This window comes from Barbatula barbatula (assembly GCF_947034865.1).
Source record: "Barbatula barbatula genome assembly, chromosome: 18".
NCBI classification, from domain to species: domain Eukaryota; kingdom Metazoa; phylum Chordata; class Actinopteri; order Cypriniformes; family Nemacheilidae; genus Barbatula; species Barbatula barbatula.
The window spans coordinates 5,697,823-5,724,752 of NC_136781.1; the positions used below are offsets into that span (position 1 = coordinate 5,697,823).

At 39.4% G+C, this 26,930-nt stretch overlaps 2 protein-coding genes across 3 annotated transcripts in view; one reads left to right on the top strand and one right to left on the bottom strand.

Annotated features, from left to right (window-relative positions):
* The first annotated feature begins 67 nt into the window (after positions 1 to 67).
* Positions 68 to 3,752, top strand: shisa3 (shisa family member 3). The gene is made up of 2 exons (XM_079479527.1): positions 68 to 821; positions 2,187 to 3,752. Exons 1-2 carry the CDS (start codon positions 548 to 550, stop codon positions 2,774 to 2,776), a joined length of 864 nt encoding a protein of 287 aa, XP_079335653.1. The 5' UTR covers positions 68 to 547; the 3' UTR covers positions 2,777 to 3,752.
* A 602-nt stretch (positions 3,753 to 4,354) lies between these two features.
* The window catches only part of atp8a1 (ATPase phospholipid transporting 8A1), a 99,576-nt gene continuing 77,000 nt past the window's right edge, over positions 4,355 to 26,930 (bottom strand). For both annotated transcript variants that reach the window (XM_079479927.1, XM_079479928.1), the window contains 10 exons: positions 24,179 to 24,253; positions 22,484 to 22,606; positions 19,420 to 19,498; positions 17,557 to 17,618; positions 17,139 to 17,195; positions 16,683 to 16,790; positions 10,351 to 10,439; positions 9,878 to 9,970; positions 9,529 to 9,620; positions 4,355 to 7,204 (listed from right to left, as the gene is read on the bottom strand). In XM_079479927.1, coding sequence (XP_079336053.1) covers positions 7,107 to 7,204; positions 9,529 to 9,620; positions 9,878 to 9,970; positions 10,351 to 10,439; positions 16,683 to 16,790; positions 17,139 to 17,195; positions 17,557 to 17,618; positions 19,420 to 19,498; positions 22,484 to 22,606; positions 24,179 to 24,253 — 876 coding nt within the window. In that variant the 3' untranslated portion in view covers positions 4,355 to 7,106. The remainder of the gene's footprint in view (positions 7,205 to 9,528; positions 9,621 to 9,877; positions 9,971 to 10,350; positions 10,440 to 16,682; positions 16,791 to 17,138; positions 17,196 to 17,556; positions 17,619 to 19,419; positions 19,499 to 22,483; positions 22,607 to 24,178; positions 24,254 to 26,930) is intronic.

The window sequence follows — 26,930 nt, forward strand, 5'->3', positions numbered from 1 at the left end:
CAGGCAGCTGTGTGCGCGTCATAGAATTGGAGTGAACGCATGAGTGAGCATCTCCGGATAAACTCACAAGTGCGGCACATTCAGAGGAGATGCGCGAGCTGCGGACATCTCTCTGCTTCAACCAATACACGATCGCTGGCAAACCGCGAAACTAATTGGAGAACAATTGCACGTTTTACGAGTCTTTTAGGTATTTAAAACTTGTAACTGACAGTGTAATATTGTTAACAATTGATGCATTGCAAAAATGCCAGTAAACAACAGCGATAGAACGGCGGATAAATGTTTTTTTTTATTTTAAAGCTTAAATCTCCGCTGGATGGCTACTTTCATCTAACTTTGGACAGGTTCAGGCTCCGAATGTTGGATTTGGATAACGGTCCTTGGAATTGACTCCAGTCTTGTTTAAAATGACTGCATTCAATGTTACTGGATTACTTTTCCAAATCACCGTTACTTGATTGAAATCCTAAATCTTATTAGGATACCGAGACGCGCGTTTGTGGTGCGCACTCCTTTTTAAGAATAGACTCTACATCTTGCCGGTATGGTGCGCCTGTTGAACTGCCTCTTGTTGGGGTATCTGACGTGGAATCTACGGATATCGGATGCCCAGGGAGAGTACTGCCACGGCTGGCTGGACACCAGTGGGAATTACCACGAGGGTTTTCAGTGTCCGGAGGACTTTGATACAATGGACGCGACTGTGTGCTGCGGGAGCTGCGCGCTGCGCTACTGCTGCGCGGCCGTGGATGCGCGCCTGGATCAGGGGATCTGCACGAATGACAGAGAAGTGGACAATAACACTCAATACGCTGCGCGTAAGGGAACATTTTTACTCGTATGTTTAGAGCACCAATTACAAATAAAAATGTGCATCTGGATTTGTTCATGATAAAGAGATGATCATTTTGAATCTTAACTCCGAATTACTATGATAATTGCAATATTAAATAGTTTAAAATTGTAATTTAGAAATTAATTGTGATAATTCACAACATTTTATTTCCCAAAAATTGTCAAAGGGATTGTGGAAGCTGTTTTCTTTTGAAAACAACAAAACCCTGTTGTTATTTTAGAACGCCATGAAATAACACGGAACATTGTAATGCGTTTACATGCTTGTGTAGTCTAGAACAGGGTAATATTTATAGGGTAATGATACATAATTACATCGGATTGGATTACTTCTAAACTAGTTGAAAGCAAAATTGTAGAAATACACAAGGACATGTGAAAGACCGGAATTGTGGCTCTTTAGAAAGAATTATGTCTTAATTTTTATTTATTTAGATAAAATACAAACAGTCTGGATTTAAGAATATCGAATTGCAGTCGCACCTGTTGAAATGCTTGACAGATTAACTGGAGGTTGAACCGGACACACCCTCACTATTTCCAAACATTCCGCAAGAGAAAACAGGATATAACATATTGCTTTAACTTTAAGAGAAGCACATAGGCTCATTAAAATGACAATATAGTAATTATAATTAAATATTGAGGACGGTGCCAGAAAAATGACCCCGAGCTACTATTGTACATTGTAAAACGGTTTATAAAAAGTGTATTCTCATAAAGGCCACATCAATTGTTTAAATGAGAATCCAGGCTCACGATCTTCTCAAAATGTGAAACTTCTCAAACACCCTTCAAAGCAAAATCTAGATAATAAAATCATATCATCATTCCCCTCTCAACATCTTACAGCAATGAACCACATTATTTATCTAGGTTTGTAGGAGACAAATCTTTATTGGACCTGGAAAAAACGCATGTGATGCTATAATCCACATAATTCACCAGTGAGTGAGTGAGTATAGCAATAATAATGTTTATTAATATTTATGCTGTTGTCTGATCCCCTCCCCTATCAACTTAAAACTACATCAGACACCAGATAGGAGTAGGCTAATATGACAAAACATGTGAAATACCTTATTATGCTCTTCTTGGTACTTTTGAATAAATATTTACTAACAAATAGAGTAGTTGTGTGACAGATTTTGTTCTGTTTAAATTCTATTATTGCTAAGCACATTAACTCGTAAACGAAGAACAGTTCTAATATTTTTATTGAAAATTATAATGCGAGAAAGCTTGCTATTGAATGGACCTGTTCAGAATAATCATTAGCAAACTGCCTTTAAGTGTCTCTAACCGCATGTTCTCTTTCACTTTGACAGAGCCCATCTATGTGCCCTTTCTTATGGTGGGCTCCATCTTCGTGGCCTTCGTGGTTGTCGGTTCTCTGGTGGCCGTGTATTGTTGCACCTGCCTGCGACCCAAACAGCCCACCCAGCAGCCGATCCGCTTCTCACTGCGCAGTCAGGGCGAAACCATTCCCATGATCCTCACCACAGCTCCGCCCAGCCTCCGGACACCATCCCGGCAGTCCAGCACAGCCACCACTAGCTCCAGCTCAGCGGGGGGCGGGAGCTCTCTCCGTCGGTTCTCTCTGGGCCGGATCGATGGGCAGTGTTCTCAACAGCAGCAGCTCTTAGTGGTCTCATCATCCTCATCCTCGACTCCAGTTTCAGTGGCTCCAACCCAAGCCCTGCTCCCCCCACCACCACCACCCTACAACTCCCAACAGGGCATGCAGGGCAGTAACTCTCTCCAGCACCAACACTGCCACGGTCAGTTACAGCTGCACCACCAGAGCCTACACCAGGCACAGAGCTCAGGGTTCCTCTTGCCACAACAGTACTTCTTTTCCCTACCCCAAGATCCGTTTTCTGGGAACAAGGGCTTTGCGGACTTCAGCCAGAGTTGACCTGGGGCTTGTTGGTTGCTGGGAAATGCATAAACGGAGATGGACACCAAAGAGCCAGTCTTTTACAATGGGGTTGTTGTAGACTCATATTACAGACCGATGCATCTTTCAGCGAGCGAGATTGGCACTTGTGGGACTGCAACTGGAATTTAAGAGAGCTGTGTGGGTGCTCGAGGCTGCTATGACTGGCTAGATAGTCGAGCATGAGGTATGGCTTTGCAGTTAGCAAAGAACAAAATGTTGGCTGGAAGTCTTGGATAGCAGAGCATACGATACTAGAACACGGATGCTTATTTCAAAGCTCATACATCTTCTATTCATCATATCTCTTATGCACCTCCGTCAGATTACGCGATAAAGAGTTCTCTTATGTTGGAAAATTCTAGTGTTATGTGACAGCTTGCTGGATCAGCAATACACAATAAGGAATTGTGAAAAGAAATTTCTCGACAATCTCAACCCCATTTTAGGGGTAGGGCACACAAACAAAGCCTTCTTGGAAATAGTGGATTTCTAGGAATGCTTGTTTTTTGTATTTTCTCTTAGGATCAGATTAAAGATTTAATTACAAGACAAGGATTATTTTGTTTTAGGGAAACATGCAAAGTGCTTTTTTATTATATTTGCTTCATAAATGGGCACAATGCACCACTTCACATTCTGAACTTAACTTGAAATGAATGAAATGCACAGCTATCGCTGGGACAGTTTCTATTTTCAATGATCTGGTGAAAGCTTCAATTTTGTATAATTTGTAACAATCTGATAGCCATTATTGACTCAGTTTCAGATTACATTGGCAAAACATTTTGTATTTGTTATATTTTATGGGCGAGGTTTTGTAAATGGCCGTGTGTTTATAAATGTACAGACCACCTGGAATGACATCATGTGATAGCAGAGGGGCCTTTAACTAAGTATTCAATTCTCTAACCAACAGTGTTTTCAAATTAAATTAAAAAAAAATTTCCCTTTGACCTGTGTTTTTTTTTTGACTAATCGCTCCGTTTCCCAATATCCCGAAAAGGATGTAGATGACACATTTAAAGAAACAGCCTTAATGAAATCACTTAAATGAAATTTACATTCCATACATTTGGAATGTACATTCTTACATATGGAGTCTTGAATATGTCTAGGCACACAGACTCTGGATATAGTTACAAATAGCCAACATATTGTAAACAAGACATCAAGGTTAATTGTAATAGCTTTTAAAGAGTTTAACCATTATTAAAAATAATAATGTAATGACAACAAATAAGTGCTCTCTTAACACCTTCTTATAAGTGAAAAACACATATAGCAGATATTTTCCCACATAGAAAAGGTTTAAGAATAATATAACGCTTTTGCAATTAATGTTCGCCATGCATTGGTCTAGACAGGAAATAAGCGTTCGTGGTACGGAAACGGTAGAGATTATTGCCAAACCTTGTGTTCAATGAATCCCTGTTGGAGAGTCAGTTGATCTGTACTGGGAATATCTTGTTAACATAAAATCAGTAATTTGACTTCTGGCACATTATTGTTTCAATAATACTATAACTTGAATATCTAAAAAAGTAAGAAGAGCTTCAGTCGCAAAGTTTATTTCAGTAGTCCTTTATGGCAGTTAAAGACAACACTTAAAGTTTGCAGTTCCAACATGCTAAACAATCGTTGAACAAAAACACATAAAAGAAAGATTTAAAAGCAAAACAAAACACCCAATAGAGAATTCAAACCAAAGTGCATTTTCATTCTTTAAAGTGACCGACACTAGAGGCTCACAATTAACATTTAGGCTTAAGTGAAGAATGATTTTCCATTCATGCATTACTTTGACAGACGACATTTCAGAAAGCAACAGTCCGAGCCTCTGCGTCACGTCATACATACGTTACATCAGAGAGCCACAAATTCAGCGTTAGAACCAGTGAGATGACCCACAACAAAATTCACATAACCATAAATGTAGCCTACTATTCTTGTTGCGTAAATAAAGACATATCGGCTTGAAGAAGAAGAGTTGCACTGAGATTGGAAACTAAATACCAAACATATACATCCATCCAACATAAATAATACTGCAACTGATAATTAAGTCGATAGAAGATATTATTCACATAAACTATAAAAGAGTGCACTGTGCAACATCTCCAGTCAAGCTTTAGAAGAGGTTCATACGAACAGAGATACATAAAGAGACTCACACACGTACACCTGCACACACACCTGTTAACATACAGGGCCATGCATCGGCATATAGCTCACCTTAGTATACCTGGTGTCGTGCAGACAAACAAAACAAGCAGCACCACACAATCAGGACCTCACACATTCTCAAACATTTCGAGTCTCTCAAGCAAACAGGGTGATTCACCAAGAGTGCAACCTTAAAACAATAAACGGACATGCATACCGACGGGATCGAGACATATGCTCGCACTGCCACACGTAACGTTACACAAACACGCATCCTCAGCTCACATGCACATGCAGACGACACACAGACACGCAGACACGCTGAACAAAACGTGCTCTCCCACGGGGAGAAGGAAACTAACGCACAAACTCCACCATCAAATAAAGAAGCATCAATAAGACAGTTGTAGTCACAGGCAAAGCTCATGAACCACCACCGGTTTGTGAAGAGGAGCCACAAAAGAGGGACAGGGTTTCATTACAAAGCAGGTCGGTCCAAAAAGTCACACTTAAGTCCAATATAAAAATACAAATTCACAAAATAACTATAGAGACAGTTGTATCGATACGGGTGTGGCGAAATCCTCCGTTCTTCTATGCTAATGGCACTTGCGTTTGAAGGATTAAAACTGTGATGTGGGAATTGTTGAATAAAGTTACGGCGGACAACACATTATCAAACAGGACCATAAACTGTTCAATGTGAGGCTTAAAAATATCTCCTAACACTCCCATAGCAGCCTGATACAACATGGACAACATATTATGAGATGGGCGATGTTGTTTTTTGGTCTAACTTAAAGGGAGACTTAACCCAAAAATTTTAATTCTCTCATCCATATCTGTATAAATGTCTTTGTTCTGATGAACACAGAGAAAGATATTTGGAAGAATGCTTATAACCAGACAGATTGTGCCCCCCATTGACTCCAATAGTAGGAAAAATTACTTCACGATTTTTTTTTTTGTTAAACACCAAAGACATTTTGAAGAATGTAGGACAGCAAACAGTTCTGTGACACTTTTAACTACCAAGTCAATGGGGGGCAAAATCTGTCTGGTTATAAGCATTTTTCCAAATATATTTCTCTGTGTCCATCAGAACAAAGAATTGTATACAGATCTGGAACAACTGGAAGGTGAGTAAATGATTTCAGACTTTTCATTTTTGGGTGAAGTTTCTCTTTAAGCGTGCTATTCTGCTACCTAATCTCTAAAATACTGTCTCACTGGGGAAAAACAGTTCCTGTTAGGCACCTTTGTGATCATTGCAGCCGTGTAAGATGTGGATTGCAGAGAATTGTTCAAGAGAGCCGTTGAAATGATGCCTATTTTATAAAATGACAGATACCTGCGAGCTGAAAGAAATCTGAACGAATCAGGCACGATAAACTGACTGACGAGAAAAACCCACAAATATCTCACAACAAAATAAACAAAGAAAACAACATCCAGTTTTGGTAGAAGGCAACAACACATGTAAGGCCTTATAATATTCGATTTAACTTGAAAATAAAAAGTTGGGTGTAAAGTGGTCACATTAGTGCAAAAAGCATTTAACAAGTGTAAAGGACCACATAACAATTGTTTCCTATGATTTCTTTAAAACATGGACTGCATTCATATTGTTCCTTGGAACGTGAAACTTTATATGCAAATAAAAACATCTATACGCTAAAAAAACTAAAAGGGAACATTCTGACCAACAGATGTGGCATTAATAAACAGGACGTCACAGTTGAAGAGCACACAAACGTTTTCTCAACACCTTCATCGTCACATTTTTGGCTGCAACACTCAGAGCCGAAGGAATGGTGGAGGAGAGGAGAGTCAGTTCTTCACGTTTGCTCTCCTCCACTTGACAAATCATAAATGTATACTGACCGCACACTGGGCAAAAAGTATTTTAGCACAGAGCTTGTGTCCGCTGTTCAACAGACAAACCCTTAAATCTTTGTTTCCTTTCAAAGCCCGATATGAGAATATCTCTCCCCTACCCTAACATGTTCTTCATATCCGTTGTTGCCCAGGGTGCCCCAGGCTGGCCAAAGATAAACCAACTGGCTGTCAGCCTTTAAAAGAAGAGTAGCCGCGGAGGGGGGGGGGGGGGGGGGAGGGCTGGGGGTCACCATCGAGCCGGATCTCACCACTCATTGGTCCGCTGCTTGGTGGTGTCGTAGGCTCTGATGACCTCAGACTGGGACAGCACTCCGTTCTCATCTTGAGAGAATGCGTAGCCATCTGTAAACAGGTTGGGGATAACATGCGTAAGACAAACATACTGACACTAATGTTCTGCTGGAAAACATCCAAACTTCAAACTTCAGGCAAGATGATACAAACGAAATCATTAAAACATGAGATAAGCAAAACAAGTTTGAAAGAAATTATAAAACAAAAAAGCTTGAAAGCAAAGAGCTGTTGGTTTAATCAAACACAACACTGGGATGTCTTTTGTTATCTATAAACTTGAAAAGGTGATCAATGGCCTGATTCTAGATTTTGCGGGTTGGTTTACAGCGCTAAAGGGATAGTTCATCCAAAAATAAATATTCTGACTTAATTTATTCACTCTCATGTCATTCTAAACCTGTATATGAATAGATCTTCTGTGGAACACAAAAGAAGGTATTTTGAGAAATGTCTGAGTGGTTTTGTGTCCATACAATAGAAGTCAATGTGGCCCCATGTTGTTTGGTTACTAACGTTCATCAAAATATATTCATACAGTCATACAGGTTTGGAATGACATAAGGATGAGTAAATGATGAAAGATTTAAATTTATTTGTTAACTATTCCTTTAAATGATGAGGATTCGTGTTAATACCATTGCTTGTTGGCCCATCATTGCAACCCATGCATCTGAATTGGCTGTTTAAAATGTAACACGTACATAATATCAAATTTTGCGTGCTTAAACACTGCACTGAAGTATTTCAAAATGTGTAATTCCCACCCCTGTAAGAACTGAGAGTCTAGTAAACCCTGGCAATGACCTACATACACCAATGAGCCCAAAATGACTGAATATAGTTGCATTGGTCAAATTAAAGGAGGTCAGTTGTCTGCAGGGAGAAATCAGTATGCACGACATCCTGACTGCTTGCTTCCAGAAATAAACAACAAAATTCAGATCGGTCTCACAGGGGACCTCTAGAAACCGGCAATGGCACTGTGGGTGGGCTGGCAGAGATGATCCGATTGGTCAATAGTAATTATCTTGGCAGAGTCCAAATGGAAGTTAGGAAATAAGACACTATGAATGTTGGAATGTCAGATTATTGATTCTACTTAACCGAGTACCTTTAAAAACAAAACAAGAACCGTCTCATTTGAACAAAACGGGCTATTTGAAGTCTCTAAAGCAAACTACCATTTGGACTCAAACTAGTCAAGTATTCCACATTCGCAATTTCACTCTCACTAGTGCTATGGTCTCTACAGCACTGCACACTGGGACTAGACGTTTGATGTATGAATGACTCACCTTACGTCTCATTTGGCTCAACCTCTACCTGCTGGCCTGGGGGGCACATGCAAGAGGCCGAGGAGGGCAACGCATTGTGTAAATGATAGCGGGACATTGAAATGATTAAACATGACACAGCAGCACATGCTTAGGTGGGGAATGAGAGGGATGTTAAGGAAAGCGCAGGCTATGATGCTAAAATGCATTTCAACAGGTTACTGTAATGCTTTGCGGTGTGAGCTAAGGGTAAGAATGCATCTAAGGACATTAGACTATCAATGAACATCCCTCATCCTCACCTAAAAGCAAAACACAAAGAATAGTCAAATAAAGAAAGTTAATGAACAGAAATGTAATCTAAAACTAAAATGCAAAGAAATAAAGCCGTGGTTCTCAACTGGTTTTGGCTCCAAACCCAAACTGGCAGTGAAAGGTATTTTGTTTTGCGCAGTTCTTTTTTTCTCTGCAAACATGTGACTGTGTCTCGCAACCCACCAGTTGAAAACCACTAAAATAAAGTGTGTAAAAACCCAAAATGTAGTTTACAAGCACCTCAGGAGAGAAAATGTTAGTCTGTTCATAAGCCAGTGTGTTTGTGTCAATCCTTTGTCACTACATATATTTCAACCTCATAAATCTGTAGGTGTTTTAATTAACAGTCGCTTTAGGACTGTGATGTCCTTACAATTCTCCAGATTCGACTTTTAAGCTCTCATGTCAAGTCTCCCGGACCCAAAGAAGCTGCCCGGTGGCACCTAACCCTCCGACATGAGCTTTGTTAGCGCAGCTGTCGCATTAGAGTGATATTACAGCTATTAGCTATTATCTGCAGTTATTGAGAACAACCGTCTTCACCTAATTCTAAGGGGTTTTGATTCAGGTTTGTATATTTGAGATTCTGAAGCTGTGCATCCATGACCCCCCGCGTGTGAGCGTGAACCTGCATTTGGATGCTGCAGATGGGTATGGTGGAGTGTGTGTGAATCAGTGATTCCGAATTAGGCTGTCTGTGGAGTCTCCACTGTGGAGAGCGTGTGGGTGTGTCTGCGTCTGCCCGCGTGTGCATGGCGGTGCACATGTGTGACGCTGACGTACGGAGGATGTTCTGCTGCATGGAGTCGGATCGGTACAGACTGACGGTGCTCTTCTTGAACACGTTCTTCAGAAGCTGGGCCCTCTCAGTCAAACTGCAAAAGAACAGGAAACGTTTGTGAGACGCAGACATCATACATATCCACATAAAGAGGGTCATGGCGGTCTCTACAGATCAACTAAAACACAAACTTCACGATTTGTCTCCGGCGAGGGGTTGAGGAGACAGAATGAGACACGCACAGGGTGGGAGAGCAGCCATTGCGATCATTTATACTTGGAGGCGATTCCTGGTGATCCGCTCGTTTTGCATTTTCAGTTTTATTATGAATAGATGAGAAACGGCCCTCACCTCTTGCCATGCACCACGGCTCCAGGGTCTTTAGACAGCGCCTCCAACTCCTGCACCTCATCCACCAGGGTCTTGAAACACACCTTCTTCATGCTGATATGCAAAAAAAAGTCAAATGTACAAATACAGAACACCAGATTTATTACATATGCAATAGGAAACAAAAAAGTGAGACAATGAAATATATTTGTAATTACTTTTAAAGATATAACAGACAGCAGCTGTTTTATTAGTACATGGTACTAGAGTAACGGTAGTTTTGGCATTCCATTCTTGCCACGAAAATGAACAGGGATCATTTTACACTCAGGATAATGTTTAACCGAATGACGCCATATTGGCTAAACTATCAAAATATACAAACTGAAGAAGACGAGAAGAACATGGAAACCCTAAACTACTGCAGTAAATCAGACGGTGACCACATAAGAAGATGAATCGACGTGTGGTTGGCTGGTACTGAAGAAACTCACACTTTGTATGCCACATCAAACACCAGAGAGGTGATGGGAATAAAGATCAGGCCCATCCAGAAGACTCCTGAACTGAACATCATCTCTGCCTGCAAAACACAACCAGTGAGATGAGAAGGAGCACACAAGAGAATCTGCGGCTGGCTTGTAACATACTTCAGCCACCAACTTGACCAAACCTTTAAATCCAGTTAACTGGAGGACTGGAATCGGATATATTTTAAATTTACATTTGGCAGACGCTTCTATCCAAAGGGAATTACATAACACCATTATCCTTTTAGCATTATCCTATACATTTGTTAAGTATGTGCAATCCCTGGGATCGAACCCACAACCTTGGCGTTGTTAGCATCACGCTCTTACCACTGAGCTACAGGAAACCTGCGAGTGTACACATTGCTAAAACGTGGAGAGATGGTTAACCTTGACCTGTTGTTGCCAGATTGACTTTATCATATGACACAGTGCATGTGTGCAAATGTCCAAGTATGCAAATAAGAGGGTTCTTTCATTCGCTTTTGGACTTAGTAAAATAAATGCAATAAACAACAACGCAAATGGGTTTTCCAAATTCTTCCGTGTAACATTTTATCCTGAGCTGGGATGTTAGGGAGATAACAAAAGCATTATTTTCATCATATTTTAAAACATACAAACTAAGGTATGCGCAGACAGCACAATCCGTTTTCACGGATGTTACCGTCAGCGCCCCGACAGCACAGCATGGTACTAGGTGCAAAACTAACACACATAAGTCTTAATTAAGCAGTTTGAAGCGGCAGATGGATAAATGTTCGAATTGGATCCGAATGAACTTATCTCAGAAAACTAGTTCAACCAAAACAAACGGCCAATGCATTTTTCAAAGAGAGCCCGAGCAAAGCCAGTATCTGAACGTTCGTCTGCCAAAATACACCCGGGAATTAAATAAACAAGCTGAGGAGATTTTCATGAGTCTTGGACTGGGTGGGATTGAGACAAACACATCAGTAATGAAGTAATAACATTAAGGTCTTATAAATCTCTCTCGATAATTACAACGCCCAGAATAAAGACTTTTCCCACGTAAAGCGTATATTGCATTAGCCACAGCCAATACCGAACAGTGTGAAACTGTCTGCCGTCTGTGTAGAAGCTTGAAAATACGAGAGAGAGAGACAGTAAGAGAGAAAGAAAGGGTACTCTGTGGTTTCAGCGGGCCTGATTCAGGAGACAGGGATACTCTGGCGTAGGCTGCGAGATCCAGTCGCCTATTTTCTTTGGCCCAGATGTGCTGAAAAAACCTGTCATTAAATGTCAAAGAGCACTGATCCGCCCCTCGCCTCGCTATTCACCGTACGTGCTTGTGCCACTTGTCTAAACTCGGCGCTCCCAGAAAAATCAACTTCCTGTAATCCAAACCAGCACAAAGTCACACCTGCCAGCTCCGATCTACCGACCGACGGTCTCAGGTGTTCGCAAATTAGCTAATCTGTTCGCCATTACAAGAAAACAGACTTTGATGTCTGACAAAACATCACGGAGGCCGGAAACCCCAAATGACTGGATATCAAAATGGCTTCCTCTCCTCCTGTCACTGACCCTGAATGAACAAACGTGTTCTGTGTATCCAAGAGGTATAGAAGAAAATTGGGCACGGGTGAGGGGATTTTCATGTCGTGGGGAAATGTGACTGCTCTATAATTTTCTCTTTGATAATAGCGGTTTAATAATTTTCGTTGTAAGAATAACATACTTAACAATCAGCCCGGCCAGAGGGGCTCTAAAACATAGGTATGAATGAGACCCCTGTTGGGAATGTTTGATTATATTTCAATTACAACATTAATGTTTCCTGCTATGTTGTATTCGAAACATGTAGCGAAGATTGGCATTTTTTTTCAATGTATGACATGGCAAAGATATTTATTTTACATTTTTTGACATCATTATTTATAACCTCCATATAAATAAAGATACACCAAATATGCAGGCTGCTGGTGTACGTTTAAAACAGAATAATAAACTGACGTATTCTCGTCTCTGCTCGTCTATTCTCGGGCAGTCAAGCTTGTCAGCATCAACAGCGACAACTGTTTTGACAGAACATCAAGTCTCTGTGTTTCTTCTGGACACACATTCTCAAACACACACAATCAAATGCCGTCATTCTTCCAATGTCAGTTTTTCCAGTTTCTGCATTCAAACTAGTAAAACTTTGTTTGAAGAAAGAGAGAAAATTTCAGGTCATTTTAGTCTTTTTGTGCAGCTCGACAGATGTGGTCACTATGCAGTCATTTTCTATATTTTGACCGTTTACACTTTTTTGTATTTCATGAAACGTAATATTGTAAGAGTTCATTTTTTGGAAAACTCTTTCCGTAAAAAACACATACCGTTAAAACTGCATAAATGCACTATATCATGTTTACAAGAACATCGAGAAGCAGCCCCTAAGTGTGTTTGGTTCAGTATTTGAAGGTTGCTTCCCCAAAGCGATTCAACTACGGTTAGACTCTCAAATGACACTGGAATTGGCCACACTTTAAGTTCAGCTAAGACTAAATGTGACACAACATGGAAACAAATTTGTAAACCACCGCAAAATTGGCGCACACAACCCTTCATGCACAAATGGTCGTCTATCAAAACTGTCAGCCGCACAGCAACGGACAATTTGATCGAGTCTTTCAAAACGTCAAAATCCAACGTTGACAGATTCTATTAGCACATAAAACAGAAAAATCAGGTTTGAGCGTTTATCATTCAACCCTACGTGGTGACGTCCTCCAGTGATTGACAGGCTGGATTAAATGTGCCTGGCCGCACTAACCAGTAGTTCGACTGCTCATGCCTGCCAGTGATAACGCTGGCCCAAGAATGTTAATGTGATGGTAAATATGAGATGAGAACAATTTAGACATGGATGTTCACCCTTTGGCATACAAGTAGCCAAGCTGACTTTCTCCATCCTCACATACACACACATGGAGTCAAATGCAAAACCATATGTCCCACTTGCAGCTCATTCAAATCTGCTTTTATTATAAGCCAAAACGATCATTCGAAATGCATATCGTCCACTTGTATATATACAGCCTGACCATTTGTCATTTGTTTTACAGAAGGGAAAGTTGCGAGTTTTCAGATACTCTCATAACAAGACATGAGGGAGAGATGACCACAATGCCCTAAAGTGAGAAAACAATGAAAACAAAAAGATTTCCCATCTTCCCCCTTTTCTATTATTAAAAAATAATTTTTATATTTTATATCATATATTTTGAAGGCCTCCATTAACTTCCATTGTATTGACACAAAACCACTAGGGCATTTCTCAAAATATCTTCTTTTGTATTTCATGGTATAAAGAGTCATATACAGTTTTTGAACGACCTGAGGGTAAATGATGAATTTTTATTTTTGGGACGACTATCCCTGATGCCCCGCTCAGACCACCCGCGACACCCAGCGACAATGTAATTCATTTAAACGGAGAGACGGCGCACTGAACGCACCTTTAGACACGAGAAGCTCAAACTAGTGCTGACATTGTGTGAACATGTACACTGGTGAATCCGTAAAAATTTTTTGTATGCAACACCAAAATCAGTTATACTGTCAAACAGAAATATGGAAAACTTCACAATTGTTAAAGCCTGTACCATTTAGACAGGAATTTCTTGACAGGTTGTGTTAAAAAAGGTTTGAAATAGAGCAGATCAACTCTCTCTCTCACATACACTTGCATTTTCCAGTAAGTTACAAGATGAGTGTCAGGCAGCAGTTTTATCTCCTGATAAGTAGAGTGAACCGCTAAAGGTGACATCTTGTACATCAAAGAGAATGCAACAAGATGAATGGCCTCTCTCTCACACATACACGCACACACAGATACCAGGTGCGCTTCAATAAAGCAGACCTGACTGTTGCATTCAATGGAAGAACGAGAACCAATGTGATGCAGAATCAACTTCAATGCAGCTGGAATCTCAGTGTTGCGTCACTTTTCTGACCTCTGAAGAACTTACACATGCCGTTTTATTGCTCATGTTGTCAACCGTTATTTTCATTACAGAGTTACCTTAACTTTACATGCTTCTGGATGGCAAATGAAAGACACATGATGTGAAGCGTGCATGTTGTGGATTAATGACACGACTTTGTGCATATGAGATTAGGAATGTGTGATTGTGTTTGTTTGCAGAACTTGACTGGTGTAATGGCGTGGTGACGGTTGAAAAAGCAAACAACATTTGATGTTTAGCTATCATCCACTATGACAGACTCTATATCATTGATTAAAAGTAGTTGCTGGTACTTAAAATACCATGGTAAATACTAAAGTAAAGCCATTATATTTTTATGGATCTGTTCTCCAAGAACACTTGTTCTCTCCCAAGACCCCAGGCAGCCATGACGGCACAGTCAGAGGTCCATGTGAGGTGGCCCAGAGTTTAGGTGTGCCCTCTCTCACGTGTCTCACCCCCCTGTCCCTGATCTCCGATGTAGTGCCGTTGCCATGGTTCCCCACGGCATTGGGTTACCCCCGGCCTCTGGGGTATGATCAACTCTACCGTCGTACATGTACCAGATAAAAGATCGCACTCGACTGGCCATTCAGGATGGGTGTACAGGACATGTGAGGTTGCTGGTACAAGCCAGATCCTGGGATGCGAACCCATGGAAGCCCATGAGAACTATTAAACTATTAAACACAGACCGGTGTGACAACAAAGCGTCTCCCATTGAAGTCTAGACATTATATCAATAAACAGCACATATAAAATGAACTTGGACTACCTTCAAAGAAAACAACACAAAGGTATTATAAATACACAAGTTTTTGGTTTGTCTGGACTCTGCAGGAACAAGCTGATGTATGGTTTCAAACAGCTCTTCCTCACAGGTGACACAAATATGGGCTATTATGTTCCATTAGGAGATTATGAGGTGAGAAAAGAGCCGAGACCTTCTGTGCCCCAAGGCCTCATGGAGGTGTAGAGTTTCCGGCTCCCGCTCAGTCTAATGAACGCAGAGAAAACTCTTAATGCTCAGATTATTGCACAGATAGTGTAGTGCCCGAAGCCAGAGAGAGAGGGTGGTCTGAGTGTGCATTATATCACCTGACACATCCACAACCCCAGGCATGACGATGGGTTGTGTGTGAGAACAAAATCTGCAAAAGAATGCCATCTCAAATTTGACAAAAACTTATAAAACATGAGTAATCTTTTTTTAACCTAATACGTTTAATACAAATTTTGTGTATTTACTAGGGCTGTCATACGATTAATCGCCCATCCAGAATAAAAGTTTGTGTTCTGTGCATATTCATTTTGTATTTATAAACACATACAAATACAAGCACATATTCATTTTTTTAAACGTTTATATTTAATTGTAATTATTGCTAAATATAAATAAAGTCATCGAAATATTTCCTAAATATACACGTATGTGTATGTTGTTTATGTGTTTATAAATAGAAAATGAATTTGCACAGTACACAAGACACATATTATGTAAACACAAACTTTTATTCTGTATGCGATTAATCACGATTAACCACTTGACAGCCAATGTACACAGGGAGCCGAGGAGAATACGTCTTTTTTTTGTAAGCAAAACCCGGAAGCGAGTTAGCATTTTAGGACTTCCGGTACCATCTCTCCAAAGTCTATGGGTTTTTGGTAGTTCGCCTGAAATAAGGTCCGTGGTTAACAAAACCTTGCACATTTTATTCTATGACATAAAACACACCAATGTGATTTTTTAAAGTCTTATTGTGTCTTAAAAATGGCTAAAAAGTTGCTAAAAGCAACAACTTCCTTTGGGAGAGACGTCAGATGTCATCGCGCATATAAAGCTCACAAATAATCCAACATGGGCAAAAGTCTTTTAAAACGCAGATGCGGATTCATTCATAGAGTAATTACTTTCCAGGGAACACCTTTTTTCATAAAGATTGAAAGAGTTGTCGGAGGCTTGGTGGTGGTGACGTCGATATCGAGCGACCTTACGTATAGTCTGTTTATAGCATCGTGTTAGCTTTTTACTTCTGCCAATTGCATTTCGGTTTCAAAGGTAACAAATGTTATGTTAATTGGTCAAGATTATCTAGATAGACAAAACGTGTCAACATCATAAACCTTTGTTAATCACACAGTTTATGTTTTGCGATCTCCCAAAAGTCTATACTTCTAGGTTAGCCTACAAAAATACATCATCTCTGAGGTACTGGATAGCTGGAAAAATGTGTGGTTCATTTCATAGATTTAATCATGTTCGCGGAATCATGTGTTGCCCCAATTTTTTTTGGAAGAAAACGGTGTATTGTTGTTTATTACCTCTCCTGACATATCCGGAGCCAATGGGATCAGTGGCCATAAAGAAGAGTAGATGCCAAAGAAGACTATCCACAATCCAATGCTGCCCCAGATGGCAATGTGACTGAACTGTGAGGTAGAGGGCATCAGAAAAAACTCATTAAGTTAAAAAGAGACTTTATGCTATTCCAAACACCAAACTAATGTAATATATTACAGCTGAATAATAGATTTACATTTTTATGATAAGAGTATAACAAGTAACAATAAAACCTACAATGGAATTTTGTGTGTGACCACGAATCAGCATGTTAAATGAATGTAACGACAAATCAAAATAACCACTGAAGCTCACTGGAAACATCAGGAGCACAAATGTTCCCAAATCTCACAAAAATCCCATGACTGTGATAGTTACACTTGTGAAATCATGCGCAGCATGTGTGGAAACAGTGAAACGGATATTCAAACCCTCACCATGGTCCAAGACGACGTCTCTAACCCGGCTTTCAAACAGACCGTGATCACCACAAACTGCAAGACACAATTTCTTCTTTTCATTTGCATATACATATAAACATTACACTGAATATACATATAACATTACACCCAGATGACCTAATATATGAGGTTTGGTCAACAGAGAGGAATTACCAAACAGGTTATGTTTGAAGTATCGTTTGAAATGAAGCAGATCTGCTTTATTTTTTTATTTCATTGCATAAAAAGTTGGCAAAAAAGAGAACCCGGTGCGTCCAGACTGATTTCCAGAAGGAACATTCACAGCGGGATGACCGGTACAAAGTGGCCAGGATACAGAGATGCTTTTGTGAGGATTCAGAAGTCTTTTCTGGAGACGCACAGATAATGGAGGGTCTGAAGGCGTAACACTTACTGTGTAAACCATGTTGCCTAAGAGTAGATAGTCTGGTGTCTTTCCATTTCCAAAGACAGTGTCTGTGAAGAGAAATCAACAAGAAAGCTTTTAGATGGGAGGTTTGCATGCTAATGCACACACAGACATGTACATACAAACAGGTCTGCGGTAAAGTGTATAGACAATATTACATTATTTGACTGAATTCAAGAGAGGTCTAATGGTCAGGTCTAAACAGAGAGGCCAATGTATACTTGTGTACTAGGCTTTACTGATGAGTTAAGATGCGACGCTGGACTGTGAGCTTAACAGCTCTTCAAATCTGTATTACTGAAACTCCATTAGCAGTAAAACAATAACACTGTTGATTTGTGTGGGCTTGTAAAAGTGGAAACTTTTGAATCTCCAATAAATATACAATCCTTATTGAGAAAGTACATAAAAATAAAACTAGTGTTCAAAACTTATCCCATAGCCTCATACTGGTAAGCTTATAAAAAACTATTTATCATTTCAGCTGTTGGGTAGGATTTTGTGTTACATTTCTAAAATAACCAGAATTTCTTTTAAAAACAGAGATGTGATAAAAAGGAAAAGTTACACATTGTAACTTTGAAGGAATAGTCCGGACAAATATGAAGTTCTCTTATAATTTCCTCATGCTAACGCCATATAAGTCGCCAAATAAGCACAAAATATGAATATCTATCTCTCACATACCTATTGTTTGGCTTCAGTAATTATTTATGAACTTTACAGATGGATGTGCTCTTTTGAGGTTCACAATTTTTAACCCCGGATGTGAAGAAAACAAGATAACATTTTAATATAAAATGATGTGTTTGTGTTCAGCTAAAGTATACATCTGGGATTGCATAAGGGTAGTACATTATGTGAGAATTGAAATATTTATAGAAATATTCCATAAAGAAACCTTCTGAAAGGAATGTTCTGGTTTCAATAGAATGCTATATTGTCAGCATAAATGTTTTCTTCAAAAAAAAGAAAAGAGAGAAACCTTGCAAAATAACAATTTAGTTTACATTGTTGTAACTCCTCTAATATAACTATTTTGGTATGTTATCACAACAGTGCAAATCGACCATTGAATTAGACTCAACAAACATACTGGCTAATTCCCCTTTCATGACACACCTTCTCTTTATGGGTCATGTAAATAAAAAATAACTCCAGCTGTATGACAGTCGTGTAGAGATGCTAACATGATAGATCTGCCCAAATCTTTGAGGAATAATAAAACATAGAGACAAACTCCATTTCCTACAGTCAAGTACGATCATAATTGTCTCAACATAATTGCTATGGTTAGTAGTTTAGTGCAATGCTTCAATTTAGGATAAGAATGCTTCTAACATGGGTTAATGTGGCTGTATTAGTCATACTCTGATCATCCAAAAGCATCAATAATTTGACAGAGCAAAACACAATGAACACAGCATGTGGATCAGGAAGATGTGTGTGTGTAGTGCTGAAAGGTTGTCAGTCAGAGAGGGCAATCTCTTCTTTGTTTAAAGAACAGGTCTGAGTCTGTGTGGTCCTGTAGTCAGCCAGCTAAAGCACATGCATCTGTTCACACACTTACCACACTCATTTAAACATGCTTACTTTTATAAAAACATGTATAAAAAAATATAACAATTGAAATTGAAAACATATATGTTTTTATGAGGAAATTCTGTAAAAAAGTGTGGTTGGGCGCGTGGGGGTGTGCGCGCCTATGAGTGGTTGACTTTGAGTTATTCATGGTGGCCAATGAGAAGCTATTAAGTTGAAGCAAGACCAGGCCTGTCTTTCACTTCGACACCCAGTGACCTCAACAAAACAAAACCTAAAGCAGCGCGGGAGCGTATGTGCGCTTACCGTGCTGGAAGGCCTTGAGGGGGAACCAGAAGAGAATGACGGAGTGAAACAGGCCGTTCAGACAATGTGCCCAGAAGACCTGCAGAACAGTGGAGGAGGGGAGAAGAAATAAGAGAGAGGAACGAAAACCACGAGAAAGACTGTGGCCACCCTAACCCTTCCGCTGACCCCTGACCCCAGGCCTTTGTGGGCTCTAAGCACCGGGGTAAGTGGAAGGTTTGTTAGGCCTCCACGCTCAATGGCTACCCCGCTGACAGACACTTTGTATATCCTGCGAGTGTGGTGAGAGGCAGGCACTGCAACGAACTGCAAGAGTTTTTCCTTAATTCTTTTATTTTTCAAGTTAGTCGCCCGATCAAATTTCTCCAATCGTTCCTTTGTGAGTTGGGAAAAAAACACAGAAACTTTTAATACAAACACAGACGCAGAAGTTCAAGAAATGAAGATGTATTAGTCTGTCGCTACAGCAAGCGGTAATTTGGGAGCGTGGAAAAACTATCGCTTTCACAGGTAAAGCATAAAGCCTTTGAGTGTCTGTGTGTGTATATACAAGGGCGTGTGGTTTTTGGATGTGCCGTTTAAACAAATATCCTCCTCCAAAACCGCCTTGTTTTGAATTTACATTATGCACGGATGTGGCCAAACAAAACACTAATGGGCGATGTAGCATGAAACAGCCGTGAAATGAAATCAGGCCCGTCAGAGGTGGAGTTTCCAAACCCGGTTTCTTCCAGCGCTGCTCTTTTCAGACTGTCCGCTGCTCGCAGACACAAAACATTACTCCCACATGAAATAAAACGGCAAAATATTAATGTATCATTCTATATCATTAAATATCAATTGCATTACAAACTTAAATGCATATACATTAAAAAAACTTTTCTTCAGATTAAAGAGATAGTTCACCCAAAATTGAAAAGTAAAATTCATACAGTGTTAAAAGGGATCGATTGTTTCATTCGCTATTCACCCTAATGTCAAACCAAATACAGATTACCTTCCCGTTGCTAGTACCTGACAGAAGCGGTCTGGCTCACACTAAAACAGTTTCTTCACATGTCTTTCACCAACATTGTCACAATTTATTAAACCTTGTGGTGGCCAAGAATATTTGAGGGGGTTGGGATGAGAGGAGAGAGAAATAGCCTGAGATTGTCTTGTTCTGTGTTGTTTCATAGAGGCCCTCTGTGACCTCTTGACCTCTATACCCTAACCCTGTCACCTCTGCTATCCTCACAACAAAACAAAGCTCTGGGCTTATCCTACATCCATAAAAAACTCTGATGGTGCCACAACCTGCCGTTTTTTTCTATTAGTCATGCCTTAAAAAACTATTGTGAGACTCCTGCAAGTTTGTGCCACAGACATACTGTAAATGACACCTCGAATGGCTTGAGCAACACAAATAACCAAACACCCTATAAAATGCATTTATAACTCACACAAACTTGCACACATGAAATATATGACCTATTTATAAGACTTTTTTACTATAGCGTACAAGATCGTACTAGTTACAGAATCTGGCCCTCACAAGTAAAGCTAAACCCGTAAACACACACAAACATACATACAGAGAATGCTAATAAAGTCAATAAATGTTCATTATCGTTTGTCACAGGAGGCCCCAGACTCTTCAGTATCAAAAGCAGGTCGCTAAGAATGTAGATGTGAATGGCCGTCTGTAATGTGTGAATTAAGGGCTGCATTCTATGACAGCTTAATTGCTTAAACTAGCATGAAAGGATAAAGAGAGAGAGAGAGATGCAGTTTGTTGAGCGAGTGTAAAAACAGTCATCCTGGGGGTCTATGAAGGGCTTCGGTGTTATTAGGGAGACTTTAGTTTCAAGACTATATATAATTAAAAGTGAAAGAGGGCACAGTGAGCAAAGCACTAAATATTTCCTACCTTTGTTCATCCTCAGACACTTGTTTCTCTCTCTGTGCTTTAGGAGTCTTAATTCTCAATCGGTTCTTTACACAAATGCAGATTTAAGAAGAAAGAGATCTGAGGGATGCAATTGTGACCCTGTTTGTGAAAAAAGCCATTTTTTATTTACTGTTTTCTACATAATGTAAGGAACATTTTGCTAATTATAACCTTTAATACTTATTGAATAATGTCTCATCAAAGATAGAAATCATAGTGAAAGGGTTGAAAACCATGAAATGGTGAGTAGCAAAAGTTTTTAAAACTAATGTTTTGCTTTTGGCATGCGAAAAATCCAGCGTTTGTGTTACAAAGAGCCAGTAAATCTGTCTATCTCTCTCTATCCTGACCCTAGGGGTTGTGTCGTCTATAATCCGTGTCAGTGTTGTAGTAAATGGGTCTCCACGCCTGTGGAGCAGGGCCGCGAGGTGACACCAGCAGACAGCCATGCTGGGGCTGGAGACGAGACAACTTTATTAACACAGAGAGAGGTAAAGCCAACAGTCCGACACCCAGAGAAGATGGAAATATACTTGTCCTATATATACACTACCAATGTACAGTAAAAAAGATTGGTACAATTTGCACAAGGAATATATACTGTCAACATTTACACAGTTTATTAGCTTCTAAAAAAGAGAGTGACCACTCAAGAGACGGGCTGACAGAGAGGGTGTTGTACTAATGACTAAACCAACAAGGTGCTGCTGTCAAGCTGATTTTTTACGGTTTTGAGGTATAACAGGATCTGTTTGTTCAGCGAGGCTTTTAGCCGGAGTGACAAACTGGTCACCAGAAACAATATAGCAAACCGTTCACAGCGTGACCCGTCTATGAGGTCATTATCACCAAAGCAATTATAATAAATCACAAGGTTCTTCTATATATGAAGATTTTGTTTCCAAAATGAGAAATTAAATAGAAAATGAGAAATTAAATTAAAAACATGATTTTTCAAACATGGAGTGGACAATAAAAAAACAAGCTTGAAGATCATGATCAGGATTCGAGTTTGCTACTTAGTGTCATTGTGTGATATGAACCATGCCTCAAAACCACATACTTGTCTGTGGTTGTCTTATTTTGTAATGTTATTGGGGAAACTTGTTTCTTGGTTGTGTGTACAGTATTTACCTTAGTGTTGAAGCCCATTGCATTCTGGGAGGTTTTGTAGAGTTCAGGGTATTTCAGCATGTTCTCTTTCCTGCAGGATCGCTCGAAGATGCCCAGAGTGAGCGGAGGCAGAGCAGTAAAGATCTAAAGCAAATACAAAAGAAAAATAATTACAATCATTTTAAAGCTGATGTAACTTTTCAACATTGGTCAAAAACACTCAACTGTTTATTTTAAATGCGTCCATTCCAGCATGTTATCCAAAGACAACAAAGTATACAAGTTTTAGACTCATTCCATCCAACAAGTGTACACATTGGTGGTGCTCTCAAAATATAGCTCTGTTTGTTTGATCACCCTGACCAGATGGATGGACCAAAATTTTCTCAACATTTACTCACCACCTTATTTTTTTAAACCTGTATGACTTTCTTTCTCCCGCAGACCACAAACAAAGGTATTCTAAAGAGTGTAGGTAAACAAAAACCGTTTGGTTCCCATTGACTTGCGCTGATTTTGTGTTAATACTGTACAATAGAAGTCAATAATGACCATCCATTTTGTTCCCAACATTATTTGAAATATTTTCTTTTGTGTTCTTCAGAAGAAAGTCAGTCATATGAGTAAATAATGATAGAATTTTAGTTTTTGGGCAAACTACTTCTTTATAAGCAAATATGTCAATGTGAAGCTTGTGTGCAAAAGCACATATGCCGAGCACCGCACAGCTTTTCCTTTGCTCGCTGCAAACCCATTGAGCATGCAACTTTGGCATTCATCTTCTATGTCCTCTCCCGCCCCACGTGCAAAAAAATGATTTCAGACGAACATCTGCCACCATGCTTGCATTCTGTCAGCAGACTTCCAACATGCTTTCGTATTCCTGCAGCGCTCTAAGGTTTCTGCGCGCGGCAGCTGTCGAAAGCGAGAGGGGCTGTATAAAAGTCCGGAGGGGGGTGAGAGGTCAGCCCGTAAGTGTCTCTCCCTGGTTCAGCTGGAGCTGCCTGGCTGTGGTTGACGGGCCAGCAGACACGGTCCGCTGGACTTCATTCTCCTCCATTCAAGGGTGGATTTGGCCCGTTGCGTCCAGCAGACCCCCTCTGAAGCTGTGGAATTCCCGCTCTCTCTGATAAAGAGAGAATGTGACTGGCCAAGTTGTTACTGGCATCACAATGCCAATGAACCATTACACAGGGCTGATGAGAAGCCGTGTTCGAATTTAGCTTTTTGTTTGAGCGTAAAAAATTATTTATTGTGACAATTGAGTTGAGGGGGGGTATGGTCTGTTTGCTTGCTGCAAAAGCAAATGCATCTACAAGATTTTGACAATGCCAAATTATATTCCATTACTTTTTAATTCACCATGTGTGTGTATTTAAAAGTGCCTTGATTCAACCTGTTTCTTTATCACCAGCTCTGGCCTTCATAACTCAGATCTTTGGGGCTTGAGCGTATGTTGTTGCAGTACATTCAGGACATAGTTCTGGGCACGCGGGGAATATGGACTTGACAGGCGGCCATAAATAAGAAGGAGATTTTTCAGGACGGTGCTGACACGGGCCGCAGTAAAGGAGCCGTCTGGAGTTCCGCGGCTAATGAGTTTCTTACCCGTGCGCAACAGGGGAGGGATTTTAACACATTTCCTCTTACAGTAATAAAGGGAGGACAGTAAATCACAGACGCACACGTGTGTATGCAAACGCAGTTAGAGCTTACCACATTGTACAGCCCGATGCACCAGCGCTCGAACAGAATCTGACCAGAGAATCCGTTTACGAACGCAAACCAGATCTGAAAGTCAAAAAAACACATGACAGTTCTGACGCAGGAATAAGATCCTTAATTATCATGATTACATTCCAAGTTAAAACAACAAATACTGTCATCCTTTGTGTTTGTCACTGGATTTTTACAAATATCTACAATATACATTAAACAATTAAAAAAGCATTCAAAAGTGCCCGAATTTTTTTTAATGATTAAAGACAGTGTTCCATTTCCTGAAAAATCCTGAAGTGTGACATGATCCGAGGTTTCAGTGAGGATATTTAATATAAAAGAGAAACCACAGAATATGCATTTAGAGAGAGAGAGCGAGAGAGATCTGTCTCATACACTGGATCTTTGCATTCATTCCCAGATCTGTCTTCAGGATTAATACGCCAGGTGTGTGTCTATTTTTCATATAGACAGTGGGGTCCAAAAGTCTGAGGCCACTAGTGAAACACTTCAGGTTTGCGCTTCCTAAAGCTCTCTTATATGAAAGCCCACACGGCTTTCTCAGGTTTGTACAAAACTTGATGATCCTTGTGATACCAGCATGAATTTTTGGATATTCGAAGACCGACATCTTTTTTGCCTTTTTGTGCAAGGGATCTCATGGTCAATGTAAAAATTAAAGGTAATAGTACCAGCTGTGAGATGACATTAAAATCTCACCAGTACAGTTGCACTGAAAGGGTCACATCAAAACAGAGAAGCCTTACTGAATCTCGTGATACAAAACCACAATCTGAAAACCACACATCATCACTCGGCAGACAGCCTTATGTAGAGATGAAGAGAGAGACAGCATGGGATGTTAGTCCTGGCAATAAGACAGAAAGAGTCTGCAACAGTTCCCATGACTTCAGCCAGAGGGGATTAAAACAGTTCGTAAATCAGATGCACCGCTTCCCACCTTCATCAACCCCTAGTGTCCCATAACACAAGCAACCGATCCCAGATCGGCATTTCTAAGAAAATATGTAGTTGGTTCAAAAGTCTCTCGAAAGATTTAAAGATCTTACTGAGCTTAAATGATGAAGACTATGCAGGCAGAAAATCTCAAATGAGACGGAAGATAAGATAACGTCTATCTAAACCATATGCAACAGAGATGACTTCATCACATAATACCTATATTAGTTTAAGTAGACTACCAAAAACTCCAGAAATGTCATGGTTACGACAGCTGCTGTATAATTTCTGTAGTTTTACATGAGCATGACAGGGCAGATGAAATCTGTATATCTGAAATTGGGATGAAACTTCCTGCACGCTGAGAAATATCCTCATGTCTGAGCATTAAATTGACATCGGCTGCATGAACAAATAAGGTGCTGAAAAACATTAGTCTGATGTTGAAGAACGATAAGCAGCTTCAGAATTCAAGATGTTACATTCATTTAAATATAAAGCAGAAGTGAAATAAAAACAAAGAAATACAATGTGTTTCAAAAGTTTTAAAGTCACATACAATTTTTTTACACATTTAAGAATAACAGTAAATGCATCGAAATCTATAGAATAACACATGTGAATTATTTTGCAAAAACTAAACTAAAGTAGTGAGGGATATATAACATACAGAATACTGTCAAAAAGAACCTAAAATTAAATATATCTGTGTGAAAATGACCCTGAATGAGCTTTTGTCTCATTTATTGAATTATCCAATCACACAAGTGCAATATCATGGCACTGCAATTTTTGTACAGATAACTATGAGTGCACGTGTCATGTTGATTTTATACGAAGTTAATTTAATAAGAAATTAAGACATTTTAAGATATATTTGTCTGTTTTCCTAATTTCTCAACAAAACAATATACAAAATATAAAGCCTCAGGAGAAGCGTGGTTTTGTTTCTAAATTAGTTTGTTTCTTGAGCCAATCAATTAATAAGTGGCTCATTCAAAAAGATGAATTTACTGCATTCCTGAACAAATTAATTAATAAGTTCACAAGTACATAGTGATTGGTCGAATACTGCAAGCGTGTAATGGAAATGTGACGCCTCTTACCATATTCGGAACATCAGGTTCCAAAGCAATTGTACTGACAGGTGATAAAATGTCATTGGTACTTCCTTATATCGATTCATCTTTATTTACGAATCTGATCCGGAAAATGAAGATGACCAAGCCGATACATCAACTTTGCCAAAGTTAAAAACTTGTTAAAAATATATGTGTATTATATATATATCAAATATAATATATATATATATCAAATATATCAATGTAATATTATTGCATCTTGAACTTAACTGCAAAAATATGCTTGAAGTATTTTATAAACCCGCTTCTCAAGGAATCAAACCATGATGCTTTTAAAGCTGGGCTCTTTTTGGCATTTTTTTATCGAATTTATAAAAAAAAACTGCTTTTGTAATGAAATAAACATATATCTGATCTCTTGGGAATTCTTAACTATTTCGTATGAATTTGTATGATGAAAATAGTAAAAAAACGTGATTATTAGAAAAAAGCAATGGCGTGATTTTTTTAAAACGTATGAATATGATTGTACGAACTCATACGAATTAGCCACCTTGTAAAGTAGTTACGGATTCCCATGAGAATATCTTGATAGAAATTTTGCCTCAAACCTTCAGATCCAATTGTTTTAAGACCATGAAAAACATTATCACTCTTAAGTTTAGGACACTTAACTGCAGTGTATAGTGATGATGACTGCATCCTAA

Coding starts and splice junctions, on each gene's coding strand:
- shisa3 (XM_079479527.1), top strand. CDS start 548: ATGGTGCGCCTGTTGAACTGCCTCTTGTTGGGGTATCTGACGTGGAAT. Junction 822..2,186: donor TAACACTCAATACGCTGCGC/GTAAGGGAACAT, acceptor TCACTTTGACAG/AGCCCATCTATGTGCCCTTT.